Genomic DNA, 25,931 nt, shown 5'->3' with positions numbered 1-25,931 from the left:
ATATCAGATTAAAAACCCTTTAACTATGAGGGTTTTTTAAGTAAGTCCTAGGTCCAACATGGAGCTTGAACTCAGGACCCTGAGATTAAGAGTTGCATGCTCCACCAACTGAGCCTAACCATGAAATAATAAAAACTTACTATGAGTTTAAAAAACTTACTATGAGTTTAATAACAACTCATTTAATAACTATTATTTTTAAATAATAGTAGCAATGCTCCCCATTCATTGAGCATTTATTATAAACTAGGCCCTTCAATGGCTTGATTTTCATAAAATCCCAATAAACTGAGAGATTAAGTAACCTGCCCAAGGTCTCAGGCTGCAATTTCAGACTCCAAAACCCAAGATCTTATCTATTCTTATACTCTACTTAGGACTAATTCTTATTTCTTATGAATACACACACACACACACACAGATATACACACAGAGTCATTTTTCAAATGTAAAAATTTAAGTCTTTAAGATGGACTCATTTAAAATATTTCACTGCTAAAAAAACATTTACAAGAAAATAGACTACTCAAAAAAAAAAAAAAAAAAGGAAAAGAAAGAGAAAGAAAAAGAAAGAAAAGGGACTACTCAAAATGATACATTTTTTAACAATTTAGTTTTAAGACCTGATCCCTTATACTGAGTTCAAAAGGGTAGGAAAGAATGGCACCCACCAGAAAACATGGTGTGAAGTTTTCTCAACACTTCTCCTTGGTCTAACCAAACATCAGATATAAACACAAACATGGCATCTTTATTCTCCTCTTCTAGTTGTTTTAGTTTTGCAGAAGTCTTCACAGATGTATTAGAAGGCCCTCCAAAAAAGTTCACATTTCCATAGTATGCCCTAGATAATTATGACATAATATTAGTTTCTATCCTAATTGGAGACGTTTTTCTTTCTCTTTTCTTTTCTTAAAGATTTTATGTTTAAGTAGTCTCTACAGATCAAGAATCACATGCTCCACTGACCAAGCCAGCCAGGTGCCCCTTGTTGGAAATATTTTTCTAATAATTTTTCAAATTTAGGGATCCCTGGGTGGTGCAGCGGTTTGGCACCTGCCTTTGGCCCAGGGCACAATCCTGCAGACCCAGGATCGAATCCCACGTCGGGCTCCCGGTGCATGGAGCCTGCTTCTCCCTCTGTCTCTGCCCCTCTCTCTCTCTCTCTGCGTGTGACTATCATAAATAAATAAAATTTAAAAAAAAAAAATTTTTTCAAATTTAGCTTCTTTCTATCTAATGAGGTTATTTTCCCCTCAGTGTACATACTACCATGAAAATACACTATTCGTAACACGTAAAAAGCAAACAAGTTTATTTAAGTGTCCTAAAAAAAAGAAATACAAAATAGTACATACTTAACAGGCTGTATCTGTGTCTTTTAAAAATGACTAAAGCAAATATTCAAGATCAGGAATGTGGGTGGCTCAGTGATTGAGCGTATGCTTTCAGCTGAGGGTGTGATCCTAGGGGTACTAGATCGAATCCTGCAACAGGTTCCTTCTGCCTCTCTGCATCTCTCTCTCATGAATAAATAAATAAATCTTTAAAAAAAAAAAATCACAATTTTCTATGTAGTTGAAAGTTGGAGAAATGGGTATTTGATTTAAACAATATCTAATAAAAGAGACTTTTAAACTAAAAAAAAGGGACACCTGGGTGGCTCAACAGTTGAGCATCTGCCTTCGGCTCAGGTCATAATCCCAGGGTCCTGAGATCAAGCCCCACACTGGGCTCCCTACTCAGCAGAAAGCCTACTTCTTCTCCCTTCCCCTCTGCCTGCTTGTGTGCTCTCTCTGTAAAATAAATAAATAAAAGCTAAAATTAGAAAAGAAAAACAGCCCAAAAAATGTACTAACCATTTAATGGAACGATTCCACTTCTAGAAATTTATTCTAAGGGATTAAAGAGGTCTACAGAGACTAATCTACATCCCAGTATTGTGAAAATTTGGAGGTTACAAGCAAAGTATGTGTCCCTTTTCAATATTAAAAAAAAAAAAAAAAAGATACAGATCTGTGCATTCATGCTTAAAAAGAAACTCTCTCCTTGGATGGATGGATGGATATACATGTGGTTCCTAAGTAAAATATGTACATATATAAACGCATCTCAGGTTACAGTCTTAAATCCTAAAAGAAACCTCATCTTGGTTGATTCTATTTTCTTTATTTTACAAAAGAGAAAACCAGGTTCAGGAGTGTTAAGTGATTTGCCTGTGGCCAGTTAGCAGGGGCAAGTGTCGGAGAGCCAGTGCCTGAGCTTCTTGCACTATTCCTGCTCTGCCTTCTATCAACCCCCTTATCTGGTGGCTCTGCATGAGGCTGACACAGAATGGTAATACTCATGGCCAGCTTCCTTGATTTTACCTCTCATTCCAGAGTAGTAATTTTGAAGCATATATGAAAATAAAATGCCCAAACAACAGCAATCTTTCTTTAAATAAATTCCAAAGAAAACCTGTGTTGTAAAAAGCCACAAACTGGCACTAAATGCACTCACTTAAAAGTGAGCTGGTTTGATGAGGTCTTGTGCTCTCCTGAGCATGACCAGCACTTTCCCGTGGACTGCTCCCAACAGGAAGAGAAGCTGCCCTTCCAGTCACTCCCTCCCAGCAAACATGGCCTTTCCACCCTGCGTTTATATAGGTACACTCAAACTCAAATCTTAATCCTTAAAATTCTTGAAATCGTCACTGTCATCATAAATAGAAGCTCAAGATTAGAAGGCAACCTTCATTCCCCCAGACATGGCAAATAGAGCAACCACCTTAGGCAGCAACCAGCAGAGGCCTCGCAGGTAAGGAGCGAGGGTGCATGCCCCTGCCCTGCCCCAAGCAGCCAGTCCCTGCGGCAGAATGGTAGCCAGGTGAGTAAGAATTCAGGTGCCCTGTTGCCAGATCTGGTTGTTTAAGAGAACTCAGAAATCTAGACTTGTATTATGAGAAATCTCCTAGTTTTTAAACATTGGGAACAAACTGTGTTTTAATACTTCCAAGGGGAAAAAAAGAAGGGTCTATAGATTATATCTAACCCACAAGCCAGCAGCTACAACTTTTACACCATTATTTAGCCTCTGCTCTAAAAACTGAGTGACAGGAACCTCTCTCCTCTCAGAAAAGGTCCTTTTGGAATAACTCTAATAGTTGATGCTTTTGCTCATACTAAAGAGCTTTATAATCTGCCTCCTATAACTTTTCATCATTAGTAGAAAACAACAACAAAAAAAAAGCCTTTAAATTAACATAGAAATTATATTCCTCTAAGTATTTTCCTATCTCTTACCTCAGGTGAACTTCCAATCATAGATAACTGATAGAGGAAGACTACAATCTTTCCCATAAAAAGCCAAGGTAAATGTGCTTTCAGTGGCATACACAGCCCAGTCTTCTAACTCACTATTACTCTTTGCATTGTGCACAAAGCCTAAGGCCTTATAATAACCAAGATATGACATCCTATCTTGCATTCGTTAATGCCAGTATTACAAGATTCCCATAGAGCTGCAGTCAAACATTTTATACCTAGTAGTGCTTGAGGGTTCCGTGGGCGGAAATCCGAAGGCATTGACGTGAAACACCCGATCTTCAAACCAACCTGAAAAAGAGAAGTTAATAAATCACTTTCATTTGTCCAATTCTTCTTGTTTGAAAGAAAAGAAACTGTGGAACACAAAGTAGAAAGCTAAATTATTGTCTCATCCTCTGTCAACTAACACAGAAGCTGCCAGTCCCACCAACCAATGTAAAAGCTTTAGATCCAAAAAGAATCTCAGTTTTATTTTTTTTTAATTTTTATTTATTTATGATAGTCACACACAGAGAGAGAGAGAGAGAGGCAGAGACATAGGCAGAGGGAGAAGCAGGCTCCATGCACCAGGAGCCCGACATGGGATTCGATCCCGGGTCTCCAGGATCGCACCCTGGGCCAAAGGCAGGCGCTAAACCGCTGCGCCACCCAGGGATCCCAAGAATCTCAGTTTTATCTACAAAAAGTCATGAAATAGAAATAGATTCCAAAGTAAAACTTTTCACTTCTCAATTTCATGATGCATGTTAGAGTCAGGGAGAGATAAGATACAAAGATTAGAAAATGTTTCATTTTATGATCCTATGTAAAATCTAGGGTTTTTTTCAACTTTATTAAGCTATAATTCACGTATCATTAAGCTTTACACTTTAAAGTATGTAATTCAGTGGGTTTTAGTATATTCACAAGTTGTACAACCATCACCACTTATTTCAGAATATTTTATTCACCCCAAAAAGAAACTCCAGGCCCATTTAATGTTGTCAAAAGTATGTTCTAATAAGCAATGTTCTCAAATTATGTCAAGTTCATATATTTTAACCAATGTAAAAACAGTTTTATTGTAGAATGATGAGGACAGGAAAAAAGTATACTAACTTACCTTCTGCTAAAACAAAGCATGACTCTGTGTATAAGCCACTATGGAACTGGTACACAGCAGCTGAGGAAAATATTTCTATACTTGAGGTGGTGATAAAGTCAATAGACATTCTAAGCCCAAAGCCCTTCTAAATAATACATTCAAAGACTTCACACTTGAAACTGAAGAGATCATGGCTTAAAAAATTTTAGGTTTAACGTCCCATGTCTGATTCTAAGATGTAGCTTAGTAATAATGACAGTATAGATCATTCTTAGCATGCTCTAGACTTCCTCAGTGATTTCTTTGGCTTCTCTAAAGAAGGGAGAATTAAAAGTTTTTTTTGTCTCTGGCTACAATTATGTCTTAATTCCTACATCATCATCATCATATGTAAGTTACAAGGGGAACCCAAATAGGTTAACTTGAGAATGATAGATAATCAATATCCCCAACTCATGCAACATAGACTTAAAAAAATAAAAATGAAGGATATAGCTTTACTAAGATCCAGTTGTACTGTGCCTGTAGGATCTTCCAGAAAAAATTTTCCCTAAAAAAAGTGAAAAGAAGTCAGTCTGTATTTGTGTAAAAATGAATACTAGAACAAAATCATTAAAATACAACTCTGACAACAGAATATAGTATAATACAGTGGGTTTTTTTTAAAAACGAGGAATTCCTAGTCCAGGCCTTTCCATTTGCTAGTCTGGTCGCCTCAGATGAATCACTTGATTAAGACTGAGACTCTTTATCAGTACACAGAGAATGACCACTGCAAATGAAGAGATGGCAAGACAAATGCTCATGGGCTGCCACAGGGCCTCACCAGGTGCCTCCGCCTCAAGAGTCTTCAGTGTCTCTGACAGAGCAGGATGTGGTCTGCAGACTTGCTGGTTTAGAACCTCAGTACTCTCGGTTCAACCAGACACCACTGGGCTAATTTCAGGCCATGCAGACTGGTGGCCTGTATGAAACACTCCTTCCCAACATCTCCTCAGGAAACTGAATGCAGAGGCAAAGGCTACTTGCCAATTGAGGCAGGAGCCTTCCCTAGAGAACATGGCCCTGGATCCTCTGCAGGATTGCTAGAGTAACTGCCATTTCATCAGTCTGAAGGCTGAAAACAACAATCTGAAGCTTATTAAGTTTAACTTACCTCTTTTAACTGGGTTATCATTCCAAGAACAATCACATCTCCAATTTTGGCTGTACTGCCCAGGAGGGTTTCTATTGTTTTAAGCTTAAAATAAGATAAAATAAATTCTTAAAGACTGAAAACACATTTTTTGAAGAAACTAATCTTTTTATGAATAAGTAAATTTTGAGTGTGAATTTTAGTATTTACACCTACTTTATAGTAGAAAATCAAATCGAACACAGGAAATGTAATTTATCCTATAAGAAGCTAAAGTACCAACTCAGGCTCTTAGCAATGACTGTAGTCTCATACCATATTACAGCAGGTTCCCCCTTATCCACAGTTTCATGTTTCATGATTTCAGTAACCCTGTCAACCGCAGCCCAGAAACAGACAGTCCTCCTGAGGAATCGTCAGAAGGTCAACAGTAGTCTAAAGTTATATCATAATGTTTACATCATTCACCTCACTTCATCGCATCATGAAGACATTTTATCATCTCAGTTCATCATAAGAAGGGTGAGCACAATATATTAAGATATTTTGACAGAGACTACATTCACATAATTTTTATTACAGTTAATTATAAATAATTGTTCTATTTTATTACTAATTACTGTTGTGACTCTCTTACTGTGACTAATTTATAAATTAAGCTTTATCGCAGGTATGTATGTATGTGTAGGAAAAAACATGACACATACAGGTTTTGGCACTATCTGTGGTTTGAGGCATCCACTGGGGGTCTTGGAACATATTCCCCATGGACAGAGAGTGACTGCTGTATTCTGAATAATGATAAGTGCATTTACCTTTAAAATACAGAAAAGAATATAAATTTTATTTATTTGGTCAGTATATGTTAATACACACATATACAATTTATAATCATACAGTTTTTGTTGTATTTGCAAAGATTAAGCCATATTATTGTATTATTATACAACTTAATTTTTAAAATTTAATGTCTTAGAAATCATTCCATTTAACTATGAATAGATATACTTCATTCTTTTCAATGAATGGAGATTACCTATTATATATATATGTATATATAATTTATTTTACCAAATTCCTATTAAAGGACACTTAAGTTGCTCCCAGTTTTCTGATAGTAAAACCAGTGCTTAATATTTCTTGCACCTCTCTTGGCCCACTGCATGGGGAGAACTGTTGGACAAATTTCTACAAATTCCAGAAACAGAACTGCTAAATAAAAAGGCATATAATTCTTCATTTTTATAGTAATTACCAAGTGAAACTTCTTTTATCTATACCATCTTATGTTTCTTATTACAAATAATGCCTGTTTACTATAAAAATTTTTAATATAAAACAATAAAGTCATATATAATTGCATCAACCCATAGTAATCACTAACATTTGATATTAGATTTCCTCTTAAAAAACATGAACCTAACATCAAAAGAGGTAGTACAATGTACATGTAAAATAATTTTTAAAAATGAAATAATCAGGGATAAATCTGAAGAAAAGAAAAAGATATGCAACACCTGTATCCTAAAAACTGGGTTAAACAGATTTCTTAGAAACAAAACCTAAAACATGATCCATAAAAGCAAAAAATTAAGTTGGACTTTAACAAAATTATGACTTAGGTTCTCTTCTTATTGAGAGAATAAAACGACAACTGGGGTGCCTGGATGGTGTAGTCAGTTAATCATCCAACTCTTGGTTTCAGCTCAGGTCCTTATCTCAGGGTTGTGGGATCGAGCCTCATATCTGGCTCCACACTAAGCATGGAGTCTGCTCGGGATTCTCTTCCTCTGGCCCACCAACTCTCACTCTAAAATAAATAAATAAATCTTTCCTTTTTTTTTTTTTTTTTAAGACTTTACCTATTTATTCATGAGAGATGCACAGAGAGAGACAGAGACACAGGCAGAGGAAGAAGTAGGCTCCATGCAGGAAGGCCGATGTGGGACTTGATCCCGGGACTCCAGGATCATGCCCTGAGCCAAAGGCAGACGCTCAACCGCTGAGCCACCCAGGCATCCCAAAATAAATCTTTTAAAAAAGAGAGAATAAAAAGACAACTTATAGGCTAGGAAAAATACTGCAATTTATATTAAACAAATAAATAATTTACATTAAATAAGTAAGCAAAGCAGGAATACAAAGCTGTAACAAGTATTCCTGAGGACACAATTTTTGCAGTCAATAAAGAAATTACCATGTAGGTACCATACATAGCAGTTTAAATAGGTAAAGTTACCAACAGGAATACAGAATTAAACAGCTTGGAAAGATTGAAAAGAACATAAATTACATAGCTAAGTCTTAAAGTTACTAAAGTCTGGCAAAAAAAGAGACGAGAAAGAATGCTTCTGTGCACATCTGAGTTGCCATAGGAAACCTAATATACATAAGAAAACATATAGATGGTCTTTGGTCGGGAAATAGAATGCCAATCTTCTCTAATAAAAATTAAAAGCAGAAACTATAAATGTTTTCTCATTATGGTGCTACCACCCAACAGTGTTACTGTTTTAGTATTTACCAGACTACTCATCATCATGACTTCTCATCTTCTGCAGCAGAGAATGTAATCTTACAAGAGGCTAGGCCTCTTCTGAACCTGTATGGAACCTCAGAGAAATGGCAGGGTCTAGAAGTAGCAGAAGACATGCCCCAGCGGGGCTGTGTATGCTGAGAAGAACAAAGCCACAGACGGGCTGACAGTGACTAGGTGCACTGCATAAGCAAAAGTGAACAAAGGGTATAAGAGTATAAAAGTGGAAGGAGTACAGGTGACAGAAAACATTCTCCTTCTCACCTCTTCTCCAGGCCCCAACAACCCTGCGGCCTGTCTGTGCTGTCTCATTTATCCTGTAAATGTTTTCCTTAGTGCCTTCAATAAACTTTTTACTTCAGTGGACAGAGCACACTTTAGCTGAGTAAGTGTGTGTTGGTCACTAGAGGAGGCCTGGAACAAGGACTAGGATTTTGGAGTGTGAGTGAGGGGAGGACACTGCCTTTCTGATAGCTGATCAGAAAGCCAATGTCATACCCAGCAAATAGACCAAGAGGACTAGAGATCTGTGTTGATGGCCAGAAACTGTCAGGGGGCTACCATAGTCTCAGGGCCTGTCCCAAAGATGGAATCTCTCTTTTTTTAAAAAAAGATTTTATTTATTTATTCATGAGACACAGAGAGAGAGAGAGAGAGGCAAAGACACAGGCAAAGGGAGAAGCAGGCTCCACGCAGGGAGCCTAATGTGGGACTTGATCCCGGGTCTCCAGGATCACACCCTGGGCCCAAGGCAGGCACCAAACCACTGAGCCACCCAGGGATCCCAGATGGAATCTCTTTTAGAGATTTACAGGACCCAGGACGCAGGGCATCAACTTTATCAACAGGGAGCATGAACAGGTCAATTAGCCAGTTAAACAGCTTTCAGTGATTCATTTTCACTTAAATTTCAATAAATTAGAATTAAGCAATAAATATTTAACTTATATTCTTACACCCCCTAAATAACTTAACCTAGTTATTAACATTAACATTAACCTATGTTCTAACCTGGAATTTGCTTCCGGTTTCATCAGGGTGAGAACCTATCACTGGAGGAGTAAATAATTCATGTCTGTGGGTCCTCTATAAAAAAAAAAAAAAAAAAGAAAGAGTCACATGAATTACCGAATCAGACATCTTAAACTAAAATTCATTACAATAAAATTTAAAAATTCATTAAAGTACTCTGACAAAACACCTTTAAACTAATGTTACTATTGCCTATTCTCAACAAATTTGAAAGCCGACATATCTTAATATACAAATATATAAATTCTAGGCAAAAATGTAATTCTGAAAATAAAAAAAATATTTAAAAGAATTTTTTTAAAGAGAAAGCTCTTGTGTAGCTGACAGCAGTGCAGTCTCGGTTGAGGATATGAAGACTACAAACCAAGTATCATCCTCAGAGCACAGGGGTTTATGAGAGACATAAGTCAAGGGCCACCAAACAACAAAGCACCCCAGAGATAAGGGGGTATTTAATGAGATCCTAAACACAATAAATAAGACTTTGCTAGTAAGAAACCAAAAGAGACTGAGACAAGACTTTTCAGGGAGAAGGAGGGATGTGTCACAAGAGAGTTATGAGAGTAAGAGTATTTGGGAAGTGATGGGAAGTTTAGTATTAGTTGGCTCATGAGGTGTACAAAGCAGAATATTATACAAAGTAAGAGATTAGCTGGAGCCTCTGTTTGAGGAACCATCTCCCTCGTCTCACTGTGGTCTGTAGTTTAGGCAGGGCTGTTGTCCTTTCCCCCTTCTATAAAAGACCACTAAGGCCAAGTGAATCAAAGTATTCCACCCTTAACCAGTGAATGGTTCAGGGTTGAGCAAGTGCCCCAAGCTAAGAGCTGCTAAGAGGCTGTTGCTAGGAGCACTGGAAGAGTGGAATTCTCTTTCCAGGTGCTGCTGAGGCTACAGGGGCCTCTGTCATCTCATAAAGAGAACTTGTTTGAAAGTAAAATCAATTTTTAAAAATTGCTAGGAGATGGAAAGAGGAAGAAGCCTCATGACTTGTGATATCCTGGAACCAGCCATGCTTGAAACTGGTGGACTCCTAGACCTTTCCACAAACCAATAAAGGTCTCTGTTTTAGTCAGTCTGAATTTCTGTAATCTCCAGTAAAAGAACCCTGACAATATAGACTTTGTATGCCAAGCCAGGAAATTTATCTTCTAGGCAATGGAAAGCAGATATTGAAGTAGAATAATAATAAAATCAGATCTGCTTTCAGGGAGATAATTGCAATAAAAATGTGAATGGACTAAAATTCAACCCTTTTATTTCACAGATAAGAATAAATGAGGCAAAAAAAATTAAAAAATGAGGCTCAGAAGGGTTAAGTGACACACCCAAAATAATATAATAGACTTTAAAATGTAATTTATTTTTAAGGGGCACCTGGGTGGCTCAGTCCATTGAGCACGTGTGACTCTTGATTTCAGCTCAGAGTTGTGAGATGGAGCCCTAAGTCAGGCTCTGCCTTCAGCACAGAGTCTGCTTGTCTCCCTCCTCCTGCTCCTCCCTCCATGTTCTCTCTCTCTCTCTCAAATAAACAGATTTTTTAAAAAGATTTTTATTTATTTATTAATGAGAGACACAGAGAGAGAGAGAGAGGCAGAGACACAGGCAAAGGGAGAAGCAGGCTCCATGCAGGGAGCCCAAAGTGGGACTTGATCCTGGGTCTCTGTGATCACACCCTGGGCTGAAGGCGGCGCTAAACCACTGAGCCACCAGGGCTGCCCAAACATTTCCTTTTTGTTAACATATTATTCTACTGTCCTCCTCACTCAGACTCAAAACCATAATCATCCATTAGTCTTCATGCTCTCCCATCTCCTTCATATCCACTCAGTCACCATGAATGATGGCTCCCACTGCTCCAGTGTGGTCCCATCTATATAACCCTTGCCACTTCCTTCTCCCTCAGCTGTCACTTCTGTCAAGACTAACACTAGACTCCCCTAAGTGTTCTCTCACATTCATAACTCTTCCCCAAATCTGCTGGTAGAGAAGTGCTCACAAAATCCAGCTGTGATTGAAGCTCCCTGGTATTCTAAGGCTCATTACACCAAGAAACTAGAATCACAACTACCAAGAATATCATCCAAGGCTCCCATGATCTGGCTCCCACTTGCCTTTCCAAACCCATCCCTTGCCATTCCTTCTTATGAGCCTTCCTCTACACACAAAATGAACCAACTGTTCATCATTTCCTCCAGAGTTCATTCTTTCCCTTGGCTGTGTCTTTGTTCAACACTGTTACCCCCACCTTTTCCCCATTTCCACAGGATCAAATCAAGCAAGGCCCATCTCAAGGCTTTCCCAATTTTCCCAATGAATACATTGTTTGTATCTCTTTTACAGTACATATAAAATTCTACTTTATATTTTGTTTGTGCAAATGTCCTTAACTTCAAAGATTGTAAGCTGCCAGAAGCCAGTTTAGTATAGTAGGCAAAGGCTGGGCTCAAGTCAGACACACTGGATTCAAATCCTGTGTACACTTACAGTATGTGATCTTTGGTCAAGTTCCTAAACTTATCTAGGTCTCAGTTCCTCATCTGTAAAATGAGGATAGTAGTGGAGCATCTGGGTGGCTCAGTCAGTTAAGCATCTACCTTCAGCTCAGGTTATGATCTCAGGGTCCTGGAATCAAGCCCTGCTTCTTCCTCTCCCTCTATCCACCCACCCCAGTTTGTGCTTGCTCTCGCTCTCTCTCAAATAAATAATTTTTTTTAAATGATGGAAAAAGTGAGGATAATAGCATTTATACATACACTGATATTTTAATGATTAAATGAGGTAAGTAATGTCCATAATGCGAAACAGAGTACTCAGTATACTCAAAGCAGGTAATAAATGTTAGCTGCTATTTTTATCACTACAGTTGTTTTCATTTCTGTTTCCCTCCATATGGTCTCAAACATAGCCCAATGAGAGTCTACTGAATGACAAAAACTGGACTAGAAAATCCCATCCTTTAATTAACCCTGAGTCTCATCTAAATTTAAACAGTCTCATTCCGTTCTCCCCGCTCAGCTTACCTGGTGTAAAATGGTATATCGTTCAAGAAACAGCTCTGCTTTATCCCTTGCTGTTCCAAATAAATTTGGTGCAGGGTGGTTGGTCATTAATAGACTAAAAAAAAAAAAAAAAAAAAAAAAGGAATGCCTATTTATAACTATCTCAATACATAAAGGTAGGCCAAAAATGAATCATGGCTATATGCCTTCTGAAAGAAATGTGCATCTGAAATTAGCTTAAAATCAATAGATGGTATACTTACGGAAGAAATTTTTTTCTTTCTGAACTGTACACAAAGCGTGGAATATCAAATGCTCCTATGATATTGAAAATATGTTCTCTGAAAAACAGCCCACAAAACACAGACCTGATTTACTGAAACATAAGAATTTTAGGTGAGCACAAAAATTTGTATTATAATTTTATGGTATATAAATGTACTTTCCACAGGTCATATACTTAATTTCTTAGAGTGTCTTAATCTGGGGTTAAAATTTTCCTCTCAGAGACAAGAAAGCATTGCCAGTACTGTCAAACAAAAATCATCATCATCATCATCAAGTTAACTTCTAATTATGAATGTCATCTGTTGAAAAAGAATATATATGTATAAAAAATTATATCCTGAAAGAAATCTCTCCCCATGGGTACTACTTTTATGAGCTGTAATATTATTAAAGAATATGATTCATTTCCAACAATTTTTTAATCCAAAATATTATACGAAAGTGTCCCAGGAACCATAAAGAAAATAGAAAAAGAACTATTTTTTTCTATAAAATAGAAAAAGAACTCCCAAAATACTGGCCATATTCTTGATACTTACAGTGTTAGAGGAAGAAATTCAACAAAATAATTTACTTTTAAACACTATTAATAACATATTCATGTTTGAATGAAGTTTTTAAAAAATTTATAGCACTATTGCATAAATATTGCAAGCTAGAAAATCTTCCCTAAAATTTTATCTGTTTATCTCCCAAATTGAATATGGTAAAAAATGTTCTTGCTACCCTTATGGTAGCACCTATTATAGAGTAGCAGAGAACTAGTGGATTTGAAGAAAACCTGGATTCCAAGTACGGTTCCACCATTTTCTAGTGGAAAAATCTTGACAGGTTATTGGACTTGTCATGCCACTTCTTCATCTATAAAAATGAAAGCCTCTCTTATGCCATAATATAATAATTTTCTGACAATTGAAGTTGCAAAGACTGTTTACCATTCAGTCTCCCTGGCCCTCTGCATTGGCTAACTGTGGCATAGAAAGAAATAGTTAACATTAATCCCTACTTTATGATTATTATCCTTACACTTCCATACAATCATTTTGAATTTCTATTGATGGCTTTAGGGATATGTCATTGTACCCTAGTACCTTAAATAGTGTGTTTGCAAAGTTAAAATTAAAATTCTTCAATTTTCCTATTTACTCAGCAGCTATCATATGGCAATGACCCCTATCAGTGATCCCCATTGCCCCAAAGAGGAAAAAAAACTACTAAAGTTAATACTTTCTGTCCATTTTCCTTGTTGTCTTCCTCCCAGTTAAACTTTGTGACTTTTGGGATGCCTGAGTGGCTCAGTGGTTGAGTGTCTGCCTTCAGCTCAGGGCCTGATCCTGGAATCTGAGATTAAGTCCCACATCAGGTTCCCTGCAGGGAGCCTGCTTCTCCCTCTGCCTGTGTTTCTACCCCTCTCTTACTCTGTGTCTCTCATGAATAAATAAATAAATCTTTAAAAAAATATAAAAATAAAATAAACTTTGTGAATTTGGAAAGAAGTATCATATTCAAAAGAGGAAAGGAAAGAGGGACACTTGGAAATAAAACCCAGAAAAATTATTGCCATATAAATTCCTAAGTTCCCATATTATAAGTTAGTGGAAAGAATCATAAAGGTTCTACCCTCTTTGCCATTCACCATGTGACTCAAAGTAAGTCACTGAACTTCTATGGACACCACACTTTCCTAAGAGCAAAAGCAAAATATATTTCTGAATATTCAATTCAATTTATTGGTAGCATACAAAATATAAAGTCATATCCAGTGGGTAGTGGCAGAACGTAGTAATGGTATAAACAACACTGTAATCTCAAATCCCCAGGAAAAAATAGTAAAGATGAGCCACTGAATAATGAGGTTTATAATGTATTAATATTATATAATAAGAAACACTAAGAAATAACCACTGTAAAAATACTGACCATTAAATATTTCCCCAAGAAAATCACTTAAAATAAGCACTTAATAGGGACGCCTAGGTGTCTCAGTGGTTGAGTATCTGCCTTTGGTTCAGGTCGTGATCCTGGGATCCTGGGATGGAGTCCTACATCAGACTCCCCACATGGAGCCTGCTTCTCCCTCTGCCTATGTCTCTGCCTCTCTCTGTGTGAGGGAAGGGAAGGGAAGGGAAGGGGAGGGGAGGGGAGGGGAGGGGAGGGGAGGGGAGGGGAAAGAAAAAGAAAAGAAAAAGAAAAAGAAAAGAAAAGAAAAGAAAAGAAAAGAAAAAGAAAAAGGAAAGGAAAGAAAAGAAATGAAAGAAGGAAAGAACTTAATGTCTCCAACAGAGGAGAAAAGTTCATTTTATCCACATACATAGTTTCATCTACCAATTGACTGCATTCCTGGACTGCCGCTTCCACTACAGATCGTTCGATCATGTTTGATGACACTGAAAAGAGAATTTCAAAGTTCAATTTTAGAAACAGGCATAAAAATCACTTATTTCCACAGATAGCTTTTTTCCTAAAAATAATCTGTAAATACTAACTCTGAGATTCTCATTATATAGTTTTTAGGACCAAAAAAGGGTTGGGCCAGAACAATAACAAAAGCCATATCTCAAAAACCTTAATCTTCTACACTCAAATACTCTTGTAATATCTTAATACACAGCCAAATGGCTTACATTTCTAAATATTGTTTAATAATATAAATTCAGTTATATAAACGCTTCCGTAAACTCCTAGGTTTAAGAAGCTTACATTAGTATAACTTTCTATCATAAATGCTGTTTCCATAGGCATGATAGTAACAGATATAACAGCTACCACTTCTTAAGCCCTTAGTAAATGTGTGACACTATGCTCAATACTTCACAAGCATTATTCCATTAGATTAGCTGTCCTTACAGATAGATTGTTATTCATATGATAATATCTTAAGGGTGCAACTTTAAGAGACTGAATAAATTGCCCCCAAGAAAACAGCTGGAAAGTATAAATGGCAACACAAACCCAAGCCTGATTCCAGAGTGGGCACCCTTGAATACTTTGTTATGTTCTCAGGCAGAACACCATGTGCCATCTTAAATGAATATATACTACTCTTCCACAATTCATGATTTTCCAAATTTTCAACTATAAAGCAATTTTTAAAAGCAAAGGTATATTTAAAATTCTGCCTTTAGAATAAAAAATGAAACATAATGGTAATTTCTCCTGTATCATGGAACATGTCTTCCTACATAATTGAAGAAACTAGCATCGATACAACACCTGAGAGCAAGCCACACCTGCTTCTATCTTTCAGTGTTCGAGAAACACTGGCCATCTGTACTTAGAAGAACTAGAAGAAGAACATTTCTCTTTTGTAGGCCCATACTTGCAGTAAAAGTTTAAATATTTAACCAAAAGATCCCCTCAAAAAAGGCTGGAGCCAGAAGGGAGAATTGGCCCTGCTCATTTATTCATTTCCCTCACCCCCCAAACTTTCAGGAGTACAGAACCCAAGTAAGACAAAGTAGTAGGCATGCTGAGAGACAAAAGTGACCATAAGGAACAGATCAAAATCAGAAGTCAAGTGCAGGATAGCTGGCAATGAGAGCTCCATGAGGGGGAAAAACTTTAAGAGTCTCTGGAGAACATCCCAAAGTTCTAACAGAAGCAGAGATTACCCATTGGGAAGATGTGCGACCATGAGTATGTCTCATAACGCTGGAATATCTCAATATGGAACTTTCACTTAAATCTATAAATCTAATTGAGGATGTAGAACAGGTTTTTTTTTTTTGTTGTTTTCCTTTCTGAGGATGTAGAACAGTTTAAGAGCTATCGGAAAATGTTACTTACAGGGTTGCTTTTCAACTGCATCGATGATTTTTTCCAGTGCATCTTCAAGCTCTACTTCACTGATAGACTCAAGAGCTTCTGTCAGGTACTTAATGGCTTCACTGGGATGGAAAGAATAGATGAGGCAGGTCATCGGTAACTGAGGCTCAAAGTTTAATGCTCCAAACTGGCACTCATCAATTTGGCATTAAAATTAGGATCTATTCACTCTTCACTGTAAGCAGTGCTCACCCCTCCTGCCCTTTCTGAACAAATTCTTCTTTCTATTCTCTGCCAACATAACCATTCTTAAAGCCCCCCAAATCACATCTTTCTTTTAGGAAGCCTTCCTTGACCAGCCCTACCTGCTGCACCCTTCTCTTCCTTCTGGATTGTTAAAATTCCTATACACCTCAGATCTGATACATCACAATAGGCTTTTACCATTTATCACCTTACATTTAAGGCATGACTTCATCTGCTTCAATGTGCTGAAGATAATAGACATTTAAGTATATATTTATTGATTTGACAATGCATTTGCTTAAAGTAAACTTTAGTAATTTCTTCATTGTTTTCAATTTTAAAATTAGAAAATTAGACTAGGAAAAACTATGACATATGGATATAGTCACAGAAGCAACACTCACTGAAACCACAAGAATCCCCCTGCTCCAAAAGAACTCAATAAAGCTGAACTTAAAAAAAAAAAAAAGAAAAGAAAAAATCTGGCCACATGCAGAAGAATGAAACCAGATCATTTCCTCACACCTTACACAAAATTAGACTCAAAATGGATGAAAGACCTGAATGTGAGACAAGAATCCATCAAAATCCTAGAGGAGAGCACAGGCTGCAACCTCTTTGATCTTGGTTGCAGCAATTTCTTGCTAGACACATCTCCAAAGGCAAGGGAAACAAAGGCAAAAATGAACTATTAGGGCTTCATCAAGATAAAAAGCTTTTTTTTTTTTTTAAAGGTATTTTTTTTTAATTTTTATTTATTTATGATAGTCACAGAGAGACAGAGAGACAGAGACACAGGCAGAGGGAGAAGCAGGCTCCATGCACCGGGAGCCCGACGTGGGATTCGATCCCGGGTCTCCAGGATCGCGCCCTGGGCCAAAGGCAGGCGCCAAACCACTGCGCCACCCAGGGATCCCAAGATAAAAAGCTTTTGCACAGCAAAGGAAACAGTCAACAAAACCAAAAGGCAACCTACAGAATAGGACAAGATATTTGCAAATGACACATCAGCTAAAGGGGTAATATTCAAAATCTATACAGAACTTATCAAACTCAACACCTAAAGAACAAACAATCCAATCGAGAAATGGCCAAAGACATGAACAGACATTTCTCCAAAGACATACAAATGGCCAACAGACACATGAAAAAATGCTCAACATCATTCAGCATTAGGGAAATACAAATCAAAATCACAATGAGATACCACCTCACACCAGTCAGAATGACTAAAATTAACAAGTCAGTAAATGACAGATGATGGAGAGGATGCAGGGAAAGGTACACTCTCTTACACTGTTGGTGGGAATGCAAGCTGTTGCAGCCACTCTGGAAAACAGTATGGAGTTTCCTTAGAAAGTTGAAAATAGAGCTACCCTATGACCCAGCAATTGCACTACTGGGTATTTACCCCAAAGATACAAATCTAGTAATCCGAAGGGAAATCAGCACCCCAATGTTTATAGCAGCAATGTCCACAATAGCCAACTATGGAAAAGAGCCCAGATGGCCATCAACAGATGAATGGATAAAGAAGATGTGGTATGCACATACAATGGGCTATTACTCAGCCAACAAAAAAAAAAAAAAAGAAAAAAGAAATCTTGCCATTTGCAATGACATGGATGGAACTAGAGAATATTATGCTAAGTGAAAGAAGCCAATCAGAGAAAGATAATTATCATAATCTCACTCATATGTGAAATTTTGGAAACAAAAGAGGACCATAGGGGAAGAGAGGAAAAAAAAAAAGACAAAATCAGAGAGGGAGACAAACCATAAGAGACTCTTAATCATAGGAAACAAACTGAAGGGAGGGGTAGGGGAGGGGTTGGGGGGTGGGGTAACTGAGTGATAAAAATTAAGGGGAGGGGATGGGGGGACGGGGACCGGGTGATGAAAATTAAGGAGGCCATGTGATGTCATGAACACTGGATGTTATAAAAGACTGATGAGTCACTGACCTCTACCTCTGAAACCAGTAACACATTATATGTTAATAATTGAATTTAAATAAAACTTAAAAAACAAAAAATAAATTTTAAAAAATCCACACGAATTGCTGATTTAGATACCAATGGGGCTCAGAATGAAGACTGTCTAAATAATTAGCTAATTGCATGCCATTCTGTTTGTAGCACACAACTTCACACTTCACATCAATGTTATTGTTATAGTCATCACGCTAATTGTTCTTAACTTAGGTTGCTTATTGATTGTTCCATGTGTAGGTATTACATCTCTCCAATTTATTATGAATGATGCTCCTTGAAAACTGGAATCATGCCATCCTCTGCAGAGTGCCAAGCATTCTGAAGGTGGTCCATAGATATATGATGATTAAGTCTCTAAAATCACACACATTTTTAGTGAGTAAATAGTGGGACAGTTCTTAGGACAGATCAAAGCCTATAGACTTATATAGGATCTGCCCCTGCCAAATCTCATAAAGCTTCTCGAGGGCTCTCCTGCCTCAGGGCCTTTATATGGTCATTTCTCCCCATTCTTTTCTTCACCTACAAAAGTCCTGTTCATCCTTGAACAGTAAGCTCAAACCATTTTTTAATGAAACCCTCCTTTAACTCCAAAGTAGTCACCTTGTTATGCATTATCAGAGCGCCTCTATCCTGAGATCCTTTTCACAACTGAAACTAAATAACTGTGAACTACTTAATACCACAGTAGACAGACTTCTAAAAAAAACCCTAGTAATCCATGCCTCCTGGTATTCACACTGGCTACATCCATGTGTAGCCCTTCCCCTTGGTTATGGGGTGGACCTAGTAACTTGCTTCTAACAACAGACTATAATTAAAAAAAAAAAGTAATGGATCATTTTACTGTACTGTAATTTGAAAAGTAAAATTTTTAAAACAATGAGATGTCATTTCCTTGATTAGGTTACAAAAGATTGTGACTTGGGTCTTGCTAATTCTCTCTTTTGCTGGCTTTGATGAAGGAAGCTGCCATGTTGGAGAGGACCACATGGTAAGGAACTGAGGGTGGCCTCCAGCCAACAGTCAGCAAGGCCTCAGGCCTTGAGTCCAAGTGTCCCAGAAGAACTGAATCCTGCCAACCACTGAATGAGGCTGGAAGCAAATCCTGCCCAACTGACATGAGATGACCTCATTCTGACTGCAGCTATATAAGAGACCCTGAAGCTGAGAACCCGGGTAAGCCTACCTGAATTCCTGATTCACAAAAAACATGAGATAGTAAACGTGTGCTGTTTTAAACCTCTAAGATTTGGAGTAATTTGTTACACAGTAATAAATAACTAATACACTATATGTTCCCCAATCTCCACAGTGTCTTCCTTTCTCTTGTACTCCTTGCCCCAGCACAGTGATCTTAGAATAGATCAAAGCCTGTAAAGCTATACATGATATGGCCCAGATCCTGTTAAGACAGGATCGCAGTGTATTTCTGACTAAATTAATTAATGAATGACAGTTGAATACTAGGTCAAATTCTAGGGGAAAAGAAAGAAAAGTTAATTGATCAACTGCTTGTATTTTCAAAATGTCAGGGATCAGTGGAACAAAATTCATTATTTTCTCCCAGGGCATATCCACTCTTGCCCTTGTTCACCACTAAGCCAAAAGCAAAGTTAAAACACTCATAAAAATCATTATTTCAAAAACAAACAAAAACTCTCCGCACAGAGCAAGAGCAATCACAACCTAGTACCCCCCCCAAAAAAAGTATATTCCATATTTAAATACGTACCAAAACACTACTGTATTCCAAAAAACAAAACAGATTTAGTGAGAAAAATCCTAGAAAAGTGCATTCGGTAAGTACAAGAAAACTTGATTATGGCCAGGAAACCTATTAGAGAAGTTCTAAAAGGAATGTTTAAGGAGGGAAGTGGAGGGAGACCTAGGAGGTCTAGGAATGTGCTTCAAACTTAGCCACTTTTTAACTCTATAGGAATTCTCACTCAGGAATAACACCTGATCCAAAACTGAAAAGGGGAGGGCTCACAATTTTCACAAAATAAGGTGACGACTACTGACACGCCTATGGGCTTTCCCAGGTCGCCCACCTGATGACTCACTAACCACGTGAAGTTGCGCTTATTCCCATTCTGCTAAGGCAGAGCTTGGGGGCAGGGGGAGCTGAGAGGTGCCCAAGTCACAGCGCCCGTAAACCGCTGCTGCGCAGGAGGAGAGCCATATAGCACCCGACAGAAACGCTTCGACTCCGCGCGAAGGTCGCGGAAACCTAAGAAGATACCGCAGCCTTTAGACCCTATAGACCCTACCAGATCCGTTTCGTTTCTTAAAGCTTTTTAAGGGTCTCTAACTTAAGGCCGAGCCACCCATGGGCGCGCGGCGCGCACGGCTGCCTGGCGCGGTCGCCTGGCCCCGGCTCTCCCGCTCGGTAAACTACCCCGCGGAGACTCACCCCCGGAGAAGCAAGCCGCGCAGCTTGAAGGCAGAGACCATCCGGCTCCGCAGCCGCTCCGGCGCCATGTTCGCGTTTTGGCGCCACGGGCCGCGGCCCCGCCCCTTCCGGGACTTGCCCCACCCCTGCCCCGCCCCTCCGTCCCGGATCGCCCCGCCCCCTCCCCCCGACCTGGCTAGGGACCCTGAGGCCGGGTGCCTGGAGGTCTGTACCCTGCAATCCTGTAGGCTAAAGGAGGAAACGATACCGCACTCTGGTTGCCCGAAGACTGAAAGGCGAAAGCGTCTTTTCCTGGTCTGTGGTTGGGCATGTGCTTGCCTATCCAACGCATCATTGACCTACCGTCACATCGCTGACATCTTCAGGGACTCCCGTCCCGGCTCATCCCGAACCGGGGCCCCTGCGTACTCCTGTTCTCTACTTCACACAGGCTCTGGAAATATTGTGGCGCCACAGGGTTTTCCCTGACATTCCCTCGAAGTTGCTACAAATCCCTACCATTCCCACCCACCCTGCTTTGTATTTATTTTTTTTTAATTTTTTTTAATTTTTATTTATTTATGATAGTCACAGAGAGAGAGAGAGAGAGAGAGAGAGAGAGAGAGAGGCAGAGATACAGGCAGAGGGAGAAGCAGGCTCCATGCACCGGGAGCCTGACGTGGGATTCGATCCCGGGTCTCCAGGATCGCGCCCTGGGCCAAAGGCAGGCGCCAAACCACTGCGCCACCCAGGGATCCCCCCTGCTTTGTATTTAAAGCTTCCTTTGTTCTGTGTGATGTCATAAGTGCTTGAAATGTATGAACTCTTGTGCTGCTTATAAAACCGAATGAGTTGTGTGCTATTTTTTCAACACCCTCATTTTACAGATGAGAAAACAGATGCAAAGACGGTAGATGTTTCCCTCAAGATGAAACATTGAGTAAATGATGTGAATTTACTCTGATTCCAGCAAGTGCACTGTTAATCTGCCGCACTTTTAAAACGCTTGCTTCAGTGAATTGAACAAAACCATGGAGTGTTTATAAGTGAACATGCAGCCTTATAAAACATGAGGACGATTTCTAAGTACTTCCAGCTTACATGATTGAGTTTTAAAAAGCATGGTAAAGGAGAGGACCTAAGAATACACACATGTATATGTATTTACTTGGGTTTGTATTTTTAAAAACCTGAGTGTGATACTAGACACTGAAAAAACCGCTAACTGTATCCACTTTTTTTTTTTTTAAGTAGGCTCCATGCCCAGCGTAGAGCCCAATGCAGGGCTTGCAGAAGGTACTCAGGATCCTGAGATCAAGAGTCAAAGGTTTAACCAGCAGAGCCACCCAGGTGCCCCAAAAAATGGCTAACTGTAAAGGACAGGAGAGGATAAGGATGAAACTGAGGCTTTCTTTGTAGTAAGACTTTATTTTCTTTAACATTTTATTTATTTATTCATGAGAGACACACACACAGAGAGAGAGAGAGAGAGAGAGAGAGGCAGAGACATAGGCAGAGTGAGAAGCAGGGTCCATGCAGGGAGCCAGATATGGGACTCGATCCCAGGTCTCCAGGATCAGCCCTGGGCCAAAGGCAGCGCTAAACCACTGAGCCACCCGGGCTGCCCTGTAGTAAGACTTTCAACTGTAGGCCTATTTATATGTTTTACATACTCAAGCAAATAGAAAAGAAAAACACAAATGTAAAATTGAAAGCACACTCAAATCAACACACCTACCTGTGCATTAAATTGGAAATATAACATCATAGAGAAAACCGATTATTGAACACAGTTCTCTATATATTTCCAGTGAACTATATTCTTTTCTTTTTTGGTATATTTTTTATTATTCGATTTGCCTGCATATAGTATAACACCCAGTGCTCATCCCGTCAAGTGCCCCCCTCAGTGCCCATCACCCAGTCACCCCATCCCCCACCCACCTCCCCTTCCACTACCCTTTGTTCCTTCCCCAGAGTTAGCAGTCTCTCATGTTCTGTCACCCTCTCTGATTTTTCCCACTCATTTTGTCTTCTTTCCCCTATAATCTCTTTCACTATTTTTTATATTCCCCGTATGAGTGAAACTATATAATGATTGTCTTTCTCCAATTGACTTACTAGTGAAATATAATATGAAGACAAAAATTTTGCAAGGAAATTTTGAACTTATATGTCAGAAAGGTGAGGAAATATGGATCCCTGAGTGTCTCAGCGGTTTAGCGCCTGCCTTCGGCCTGGAGCGTGATCCTGGAGCCCTGAGATTGGGCTCCCTGCATGGAGCCTGGTTCTCCCTCTGCCTGTGTCTCTGCCTGTCTCTCAGTCTGTGTCTCTCATGAATAAATAAATGAAATCTTTAACACACACAAAAAAGGTGAGTAAATAAAAATAGACATACAGTCTGATTCTCACTATTTGAAATATTTATGTTCTATAAAGTCACCACCAACACTGCATTAGTAAATACTTAGTCATTGCTACTAGAGGAAATGTAGGGTTAGGTTCTTGTGAGCCTCTGGTCATAACATTTTCATCAACTAACCAATACATACCTTTGTTTTATGGAGTTTCTATTCCAAGACACCTTTACTATATGTCATTGATTTATTAACATTGCACTCAAGACCAACAGCACTATTATTTATGCCTGAAGGAAGCTTACACATGTATTTTCTTCTTAAGGCACATCAGTTCTCTCATGCCTTGGAACACTAGAAAGAACTTTAGTTCTATGTTTTAAACAACAAAATCATGATCAAAAATCATAAAAATTCAGAAATGTGGTATTAAATGTACCCTAAAGAAGACACTTATGTATAGTAAGAGAGATGAAGAAAGAAAGCAGTGTCACCTTGCTCAACCTCAGCCACAAACGTGTGGTGGGCAACTAAGATGTTTCACTGTTTTGTGCCTGTCTTCAAATGACTGTGACAGCCCCCAATATGATTTGGGAGTTACAAATAATTTTTATCAAGTAGGTAAAATTACAAACATGGAATGCACAGATAATGATCATTGACTGTATCTACTTAACCACTAGAATAAACAGGAAACAAATGGCAATCTGTACGGAGTTAAGTGAAGGGAATAGGGTTATAAAATGTTAAAACCGTCAGGTAAGAGTTTTAGGGAACAGATACTTGTGCAGTCCCAAAGTATTACCCTCCAGGTTACTAGCTGATAATACAAAGGAGAGAACTTACTTTTACAATGAGTCATTCAGAGGTAACCAAAAATGAAATTTAGCATCACTAAAGCAGGCTAATTTGAAGTTTTGTTACTGTTGTAATGCAATAGGACATATACAGTGTCACCTATGAAGTATGCTTGCCAAAAATGTTAAGCTCAATTTAATCAAACCTAGATCTAACTTCTGGCTTAAGGGAACATGGAGGAGAGAAAACTAACTTAAATTACAACATGAGGAAAAAATCAGACAAATCCAGAATGTGGGACAATCTAAAAGCCCAGTGTCAATGCGCCTGGATGACTTAATCGGTTAAGTGCCTGCCTTCAGCTCAGGTCATGATCTTAGGGTCCTGGGATTGAGCCCCACATCAGGGTCCTTGCTCAGTGGATAGCCTGCTTCTCCCTCTCTCTGCTGTTCTCTCTCTCTCTCTCTCTCTCTCTCTGTCAATTAAATAAATATATTCTTTAAAAAAAAAACTGGCCTGTTCTCTTCAAAAAGTTAGTGGCATGGGAGGACAACAGATGGAAGCAACCATCCCGATTGTGGTAGCCAGCCTCTAAGAGAAATAGCCACCAATGATTTTTTATTCCTGGTGTTCATAACTTGTGTACTCCCCTCCTACTTTGAATAGTACTGACCTGTATAACCAATAGGATATTGTAGAAAGAACTGGTCATAAAAGACATTGCTATTTCTGTCTTGCTCTCTCCTGGGTCACCAGCTCTTGGCGAAGCCAGCTGCCCTCAAGTAGCTTTATGGAAAGGTCTAGGTGTTATGATATCAAGGTTCCTGCCAACAGCCAGCACCAACTTGCCATCCAAATCTCCTTCACCTGGCTAGCTCATTGAGTCCTAGTATAACTCTGTGCTGATGACTCCAACATCTGTATTTCTAGCTCCTATTTCTCTCTGCTTCAAATCCAAGTCAATATGCCCCCAAATGAACTCACCATAATCCCTCCCAAATCTGTTCCTTCTCTCATGTTCACTACCCTAATTCCTCACCTCTTTACCCATTGACCAGGCCAGTAGGCTAGGCAGCATCCTTGACTCCTCTCTCTCCTTCCTTAGGTTCTACTCTTTTTTTTTTTTAAGTAATCTCTATACCCAACATGGGGCTCAAACTCACAACCCTGAGATCAAGAGTTGCATACTCCACTGACTGAGTCAGCCAGGTGCTCTGGATTCTACTTTTTAACTGTTTCTCAAACCTGTCCACTTCTCTCTGTCTTCATGACTAGAGGCATCACTCAGGACACCAGCCTCTCTAACCAGCAGTGCCTGACCTGCCAACTGGTCTCTTTATCTCTAGTCTTCTCTCAGAATAAACTTTCTAAAACATAATTCTTATGTCACTTTCCAACTTGAAACACTTCAAAAGCTCCCTAACAAAACAAACAAACAAACAAACAAACAAACAAAAACCAAAAGCTCCCTAACGTTAGGATAAAGTGAGCAGGTTGTCTCTCCTCCTCTTGTTCCGTTTGCCAGGAACACTTCCCTCTCCTTCCCTCTCCATTTGCCTGAACAACTTCCACTTATTCTTCAGTTTCCAGCTCAAACATTACATTCTCTCAGGAACTTTCCCTCTGACTCTCCCAAATCTGAGTTAGGGGCTTTCCTGTGCAGCTCTAAGGTGCCCTGGACTTTTGCTGTCATCACACTTTCTACATAATAGGATAGTTGTCTATTTGGTGCTCTATAGTGACGACTAGACTTTCAGGCCCAGGAGGACAAGTGGACCATATCAAAAATATAATATCAATATTACTACCAACAAGAAAATGATACAGTAAGGGTGTTTTAAAAATATTTTTATTGAGGTATAATTTACTTTGCACATATTGGAAGAATGCAGTTCAATGAGATTTTTTTTAAGATTAATTATTTGAGAGAGCCTGCCTGTGCATGCACAAGCAGGGGGAGGAGCAGAGGGAGAGGGAGAGAGAGAATCTTAAGC

General features: G+C 38.9%; 1 protein-coding gene across 6 annotated transcripts in view; it reads right to left on the bottom strand.

Annotated features, from left to right (window-relative positions):
• Positions 1 to 20,896, bottom strand: part of POLE2 (DNA polymerase epsilon 2, accessory subunit) — a 31,695-nt gene extending 10,799 nt beyond the window's left edge. For 2 of the 6 annotated variants that reach the window (XM_041759209.1, XM_041759210.1), the window contains exons 1-12: positions 20,804 to 20,896; positions 16,169 to 16,269; positions 14,694 to 14,769; positions 12,358 to 12,435; positions 12,116 to 12,209; positions 9,075 to 9,149; positions 6,235 to 6,342; positions 5,549 to 5,632; positions 4,886 to 4,942; positions 4,411 to 4,459; positions 3,524 to 3,596; positions 672 to 844 (exon numbers count right to left, since the gene is read on the bottom strand). In XM_041759209.1, coding sequence (XP_041615143.1) covers positions 672 to 844; positions 3,524 to 3,596; positions 4,411 to 4,459; positions 4,886 to 4,942; positions 5,549 to 5,632; positions 6,235 to 6,342; positions 9,075 to 9,149; positions 12,116 to 12,209; positions 12,358 to 12,435; positions 14,694 to 14,769; positions 16,169 to 16,269; positions 20,804 to 20,871 — 1,036 coding nt within the window. In that variant the 5' untranslated portion in view covers positions 20,872 to 20,896. The remainder of the gene's footprint in view (positions 1 to 671; positions 845 to 3,523; positions 3,597 to 4,410; positions 4,460 to 4,885; positions 4,943 to 5,548; positions 5,633 to 6,234; positions 6,343 to 9,074; positions 9,150 to 12,115; positions 12,210 to 12,357; positions 12,436 to 14,693; positions 14,770 to 16,168; positions 16,270 to 20,803) is intronic. The other 4 variants (XM_041759212.1, XM_041759214.1, XM_041759211.1 and 1 more) reach the window with 3 other exon arrangements.
• Between the last annotated feature and the right edge of the window lie 5,035 nt (positions 20,897 to 25,931).

Source organism: Vulpes lagopus, chromosome 6 (genome assembly GCF_018345385.1).
Source record: "Vulpes lagopus strain Blue_001 chromosome 6, ASM1834538v1, whole genome shotgun sequence".
In the NCBI taxonomy this organism is placed as follows: domain Eukaryota; kingdom Metazoa; phylum Chordata; class Mammalia; order Carnivora; family Canidae; genus Vulpes; species Vulpes lagopus.
Note: the sequence above shows the minus strand (reverse complement) of the source record. Positions and strands in the feature narration are given on the sequence as shown.